Here is a 6,875-nt window from a genome sequence, read left to right as displayed (position 1 = left end):
TCAAAATAGAATAAATCCAGAGCACAGATCAGGGAAGGATAGAGGACTGAGCATACAACAGAAGGAAAAAGCCTCTTCCACTGACATGAATAACAGACATAAAGAGAAAAGAAAGAGATTCGTTACAAAGAGGACAAACCAAAGAAAGGCCTCAGGTAATTTCAAGTGTAACAAAGAGAAAACTCCTGAAAAGAATGAACCGGGGGGAGGGGCTGGGCTGCGTGTGCGCGCAGGGGTGGCAGCGGTGGCGTGGAGCCCCCGATGGTGCCTCTCGCCTCTCCCCTCTCCCGAGGGTGGCGGGAGCTCGGGCTGCACAGCTCTTTGAAGAAGGTGGGTTCTTCACGCTGGCCAACCTCCGGGCCTCTTGGGAAGCGGGGGTGCGGCTTCCGGGGCAGCGTTCTTGGTCCTGGGGTTCCTGGTCCGCCTGACCCACCCCCGCGCCAACCGCACGCCGTCCCAAGTTTGCCTGGTCACTGCGTTTTCCTTGGAGTCAGGACGGGCCGGCTCAACACGCCCAAAGTGGCTTGCGCTTCCTGCGAGGGGCGGCTTTTGTGTCTGCTTGGAGGAGCTGACAGGGGTCTCCGAGGCGGGCTGACTGCCGTGACTGTGGCAGCCCGGGAGTTTCGGCCGCAGGTCCCGTCACTTTGCGCGGAGAGGCAGGTTCCCGTGCCCGCCGTGTTGAAGGAACCCGTCTGAGATGTATACATTTCAGTTTCGAGTTCTGTTTCTCTGATCAGTTCAACTTCATTTTCTAGGTCTGGGAGCGTGGCAAATAACTGGATTGAAATTTACAATTTCGTCCAGCAACTCACAGAGAGATTTGTGAGGTATGTTCCCGCCTTACTTTCCGAGCAGTGGAGAGGTGGACCCAGGTGCAGAGTTTCTCTTTCGGAAACATGTAGCAAAAACCTTCCCGAGAGAGGCTGCTTCCCAGTGCCTTGAGGTCCTTACTGCCCTGTGCTGATATTAGGTGGGGCCTTCTTTGTGGGGCGCCTATTTCATCTGGATCCCAGAAACTTGACTCAGACTCGGGGGAAGCATTTTCAAATACTATTCCTAATGTCTTTTCCTTTCCTAATTTTCATCTGTGTTGAATTTCAATCATGCTTTCTCATAATTTATCACATTAAAAATAAATTATATGCTAATAGTATCCGTAATATATTTTCCTTTTCACACAGTTCTTAGCATTGTAGAGGTCCTCATTAAAAAAGAAAAAAAAGAAAGAAAGAAAAAAAGTGTTGGAAAACTTCAAATGAACATGTGTTAATAACCCACTACCAGAAAAGGCACTTGTGTGTGTTTAAAGAAATGACTTGTGTTTACATGATGTGTGGGTGTCTGGCTGGTTGAAAATTTAACTGTTCTATATATGCAATAAGCATCAGTAGGGAAGACTGGTTTCCTCTCCTATAAAAAGCATTACTGCAATGAAATCCAGCTAACTCTCTTATTTAAAGGTAACTAGGAATTAGTGGCATCTCTTATTTAAAAATAGCTCCAGGACACCAGTCTTTTGAGGCTTCTCTTTTCTTTCTTTTTTTTTTTTTTTAAAGGAAAAAAAAAAAAGATGTATTGAGCAAACAAGTTTATCAAGATAATGGAAGGACACGAATAGGAACTGTATCATTAAATATTGCTTCTTTCAGTCTTGTTAGCCCAAATGTTTTCCATAAAACAGGCTTGGATGATCAAAACATTTTGAAAGTCATGTTGCAAGTAACTTCAAACAATCTGTAGAGGCCTAGGCAATCCTTGCTTTCTGTTATTGGCAGCAGTAAAGTTATCCCTATAAAAATGTATGCCTGTCCATGTTCAATCGTCAGTCCCTTGCTTAAGAAGCCAAGCATGACATACATTTCTGGACAGGATCTGAGGTAAAACTGTCTAGAAAGGAAAAACAAACAAAACCCTACATCCTTAAATGTCAAAGGCAGAAAGACAGTTGTTTGTAAATTTCCTGTTTTAATCCTAGTGTGTGCAGAGTGTCACCTTAATTTTGATCAAAAGCAATGGATGATTTCAACCCAACATTTTAAAGAAGTGGACTCTCACCTTATTCATTGTTCTAGTTTTCAAGTTGGAATTCCCTAACACACAGTTTACTGGCTCAAGCTTAGTTGCTCAGTTACTAACAATACATTGTAAGAAGTGAATAAGAGGTGATTAATGAGGAGAATGGTGTTCAAATATGTAAAAGCCTCCACGATCGTTCTGATCTTCAGTTGACAGATTCCAGTTTTATATCTTCAGTTTTGGACCTTAGAAATTGTTGAGTAGAGTGTCCCAGAAACAAGAGCCATTCCATGAATACATGCCTAATACTTGACAGCTGTAGCTGACTTGGCCAATTATTGCTGACTGGAAGTAGGATGTTTGAGTCTCAGGAAATAAAAGAGAGAAGCCGCATCAAAAAGTGACCTGTTAGCTCCTTCTTATTCTCCATGGTGTTCTTTAAGTCATTTTGCTTCAGGATGACTTTTGAATGGATTTGTGTAAAGTCGTAGTCATTAAGTCACACCAGCTACTTCAGCCCCAAGTATGGATAATGATAATCACTGGGAAGGGTCAGCTTTCATCAAGGAGATGAGGTAGAACACCAAAGGAAGAAGCATTTTCCATGAAAGAATTTTGATCAGCCTAGAATTTATCTTTCCTGTTAGTCTCTTTCTAAATGCAAGTCCTTATGGGTCGTGGAGGAGCATTTGGGTGCTGAGAAGCATTGACTGAATCCAAAATGACTTACACAGTCACATTAAGCAGAGTTAGTCTACATATTTCGGGAACTCCATTGAATTGTAACCTGGACCATTCAGTGAGACCAATTTTAAGTGAAACTCCCTGGCTGTACATCTGTACTGTCTCAATATTTCTTTTAAAAATGTTTTGACTGCCTCTTTTCTTATTTTACAGCCCTGAAATGAGATTATCTTTCATTGTGTTTTCTTCTCAAGCAACCATTATTTTGCCATTAACTGGAGACAGGTTAGTGCATTATAATTTTTCTGCAGGCTTTCAGTAGAGAAGACTCTCAGAGGCATGATTGATATTTCCATGTGGTGACTCTGACCTCAGTGGAATCAAGCAGATGCCCAGACAACTCAGTTATCTAATAGAGGGGAAAGGAGGTAGGAGAAACATCAGTGAGCAGATGATCCAAAAATCATATCATTCATATCAGCTGTGGAATGCTGTGACATCCAGATCCCTGTCTCAGTTGTGTGTTCAGTACCTCCCCACCTTTCCTCTTTCCTTCCTCTCTGTTACTGTAAGTAGTTCCTTTTTTTTTATTTTTTTGAGTTGGAGTCTCACTGTGTTGTCCCGGCTGGGTTCCGGCAATCCTTCTGCCTCAGCCTCCCAAGTAGCCAGAACTACAGGCACGTGCTACCATGCCCAGCTAATTTTTGATTTATTGTAAGACAAGTCTCACCAAGTTGCCTGGGCTGGTGTCGAACCTATGGGCTCAGGCAATCTACTCACCTCAGCCTCCCAAAGTGCTGGGATTACAGACTGAGCCACTGAGCCCGATCTACTGCAAGTAGTTCTACATGTTTTTGTTTAGATGTAATATATTAATCAAGCAGGGATTTGAAGAACATTGAAAGGGAGAAAGATATGGATTTATTTGGATAATTTACCAGATTCAGCAGACATCCTGGATTTCTAGTCTTTCATTGAGGTCCACTGATGCTGAATATTTTCACTTTTTATTTTTTATTTTTTGAGTTGGGGTTTCACTCTGTCACCCAGGCTGGAGTGCATGATCACAATGATCGCAATGATCAGGGCTCACAGCAGCCTTGACCTCCTGGGCTCAAGCAATCCTTCTGCCTTAGCCTCAGGGGTAGCTTGGACTACAGGCATGTGTCACCATGCCCAGTTAATTTTTAAAATTTTTTTGTAGACAAAGTTTTTCCTATGTTGCTCAGGCTGGTCTCGAACTCTTGGGCTCAAGCAATCTACCCACTTTGGTCTCCCAAAGTGTTGGGATTACAGGCGTGAGCCACTGTGCCTGGCCTATATTCACTTTTATAAAGGTACTTGATATATATATTAATATCTATAATATCTCTCTATCTGTCTACCTACCTCTCTATATCTCCTTAGTGCTTTTAAAAGGTATGACTTTTTCCAAGCAAGTGTCACAGTCATTGAACATTTCTATGTCATTTGAATATACCATGACAAGCTAGAAGTCATCATTGACGTTTTGTAAAGAATGAGATTTATATTGGGAAGGGAGATTTTCTTCACTTTTATATATACTTCAGTTAATACAAAGTATATAAGCTAGTTCTTGCTCAATAAATTCTTGTTGAATGAATAAATGACTTAGCATTATTTTGAAATCAAATTTCTTCAAGCTGTAGTTTTAGCAAGGGAGGCTGGTATGCTTTGTTTTGCATGATATGTGTATTTCTGAAACCTTAAGTGTTAATATAGTTTTTTGTAAATTATTTTTTCACTGGAAAATGTCAGGAAAGCATAATGTTTAGGAAGGCACTCAAAGAGAGCTTTTGTTTTTAATTCACTAAATTGGTATCAAAAATTGTACAGATAGGCATCTAGTTTCTTTGTGCTTTTAGTTTTCCTTTTTCTGGAGAGGAACCCTCTCTATAGGTGCTGAGTCCAGCCTAAACCGTGTCTTGTCAATGGTGCTTCTCCTTCTTGCTTTCCTGAGTGTAGGTGGATCTCCATCAGGGCCAAAGCAGTGGTGGTCCACAGCCCAGGCACAACAGCTTTCTGTGACCAGTGATATGAAGTTCTTGCCCTTATGAAAATAAATTTTTTCCACTGGCCAGCTTAATTTCCAAAGAAACAGCTTTGGATTTAGCTTATCCAAAAAATAAAAAAGAATAATTTTAACATTTATGGCATATATACATATAGAAAAGAGCTCCGTGTAATGCCAGGCACATGAAAATTCAGTCATTGACAGCTGCAGATGTTGTGCCAGATTCTCTGTGAGGCACTTCGCATGAGGGTCTTCAGCACATTGGAGATGAAGGCCAGCCGCTGCGTGACCAGATTGTTGTTGCTTAGACATGCACGGAAGGGGTTTGAATCTTGAAGTTAAGAATCTTCCTTTGCCATCGGTTGACTCTAACAAGGGAGAAACTGAGACAGGTTGGAGAAGAACTTTTCTTTCAAGAAGCAGAATCGTGTTGCAGCTAGGAGTCAGTGGACCACGTCCACATGAGGTTAAGTCCTGGCTCTCTAATTTACCAACCAAATGGTCAAAGACAATTTGCTTAGCCTCTTTATGGCTCAGTGTTTTTCCACCTATATCATAATGACAACAATGATGATGATGAGGTCATACCTGCTGCATAAAGTTGTTGTAGGAATTGATGTAGATTAATGTAGAGTGTTTCAGGAGGAATTTAAATAATGCCACTTGCAACTTATTTCTCACATAGGTGGCTCTTCTGTCTGTTTCTAAGTAGAAATGCTTTGGTTTTAATTTCACTATTTGTGGCATGTTTAATTCGTTTGGGGTGGCAGAAAATACACTGAGAAGGCCTGGGTTAGAGTTCTGGTTTTGACACTTACTGATTTGGAAACTTGGGGCAAATCACCTACTTGCATGGCAGCTTTTATGTCTATAAAGTGCAGACACAACATCTGCCATGTTTTCTTAGAAAGTTTTTGTGAAGCTCAATATAACACATAGAAAGGTACTTTGTATATCATAGAACATCCTTTAATAAAGAAACTTTTTCTCTTATATTGTGCTTTTGCTAATTTTATTTCATTAAATCAGTAACTTCTCAAGTTTTTGTGGTCTTCTGTATTGGGATATAGGTAACTGTTTTACATAACACACTTTTAAGTGTGAAGAAACAATTTGCATATTTAGATGCAAGACCACCAAAGAAATGTTTTCACAACTATTGTAGATCTTTGTATCAAAGCCTGGAAATGGGACTTCTGCATATGAACTTTCTTGATGTCCTATAGCACATTTGCAAATAGATCTCAGTGCATGAGAATAGCAAAGGTTAAGTAAAGAAAACCAAAGGCTAAACAGCACAGTTTTCGCAATTGGGTTCTATTACTCATCAGTCTTCAGCACCGAGGTAAATAGGAGAAGTAGCTCTTTCATGTTTGTGAGAGTGTTGCTAAAGATTTTCAGCAGAGATGAGGCAAGATGGAAGGCAGTAAGTAAGTGCTTATGGTAGGGCTGCATGTTCTGCTACTGTTTCAGCATGGTGTTTGGTACTATGTAATGAATGAATGAAGTAATGAGCTGCCGATAAGTGATCAGCTTATACATTTTATAAACTCATTGTTTAAAAATCTTATTCTTTTAAATATTTCAACTTGAAGCACTCCCTTCTTTTTTCTTGCTTTCATGACTTTTGCCTTCTATATGTCTGTTAGTCCATCCACCCATCCACCCACCTACCCATCCATCTACCTGCCTACCTTATATCCAATGTACTTAGCACTCTGGGGCCCTGGGGATAACACAAGTATAAATAGCTGTGTGTGTGTATGTGTGTGTGTATTTGTGTGAGACAGAGAGAGTAGGGGGAATACACATATACGTAAATAGCCGAAGGTTGTGTTATAGGGTCAGGAAAGAGGAAAGTTCCGAGTGTGATTGACTGTGGAAATACTCAGCCTTTCCATATTAGAGAATTTGGAATCAAGACTAATTTTAAGGGATACTTTTAGTTATTATATTGCATAATTAGGGCTAGTGAATTATGCTCACTTCTGTTAAATGTTATCTTTTATTTATTTATTTATTTAGAGACAGAATCTTGCTCTGTCATATAGGTTGGAGTGCAGAGGTATAGTCATAACTCATAGCTCACTGCAGCCTGAACTTCTAGGCTCAAGCGATCCTCTGGCCTCAGCCTTCCAAG

General features: G+C 40.6%; 1 protein-coding gene across 2 annotated transcripts in view; it reads left to right on the top strand.

Annotated features, from left to right (window-relative positions):
• The first annotated feature begins 759 nt into the window (after positions 1-759).
• Positions 760-6,875, top strand: part of ANTXR2 (anthrax toxin receptor 2) — a 137,723-nt gene continuing 131,607 nt past the window's right edge. Inside the window, exons 1-2 of one of the 2 annotated variants that reach the window (XM_021718217.1) lie at positions 760-827; positions 2,914-2,985. In XM_021718217.1, coding sequence (XP_021573892.1) covers positions 2,921-2,985 — 65 coding nt within the window. In that variant the 5' untranslated portion in view covers positions 760-827; positions 2,914-2,920. The remainder of the gene's footprint in view (positions 828-2,913; positions 2,986-6,875) is intronic. The other variant, XM_008069354.2, reaches the window with a different exon arrangement.

The sequence above is a fragment of the Carlito syrichta genome, unplaced genomic scaffold (assembly GCF_000164805.1).
Source record: "Carlito syrichta isolate Samal-C Ts95f unplaced genomic scaffold, Tarsius_syrichta-2.0.1 Scaffold311948, whole genome shotgun sequence".
Taxonomy (NCBI): Eukaryota; Metazoa; Chordata; class Mammalia; order Primates; family Tarsiidae; genus Carlito; species Carlito syrichta.
The sequence above is the reverse complement of the archived record's forward strand: the minus strand, read 5'-3'. Positions and strand labels throughout refer to the sequence as shown.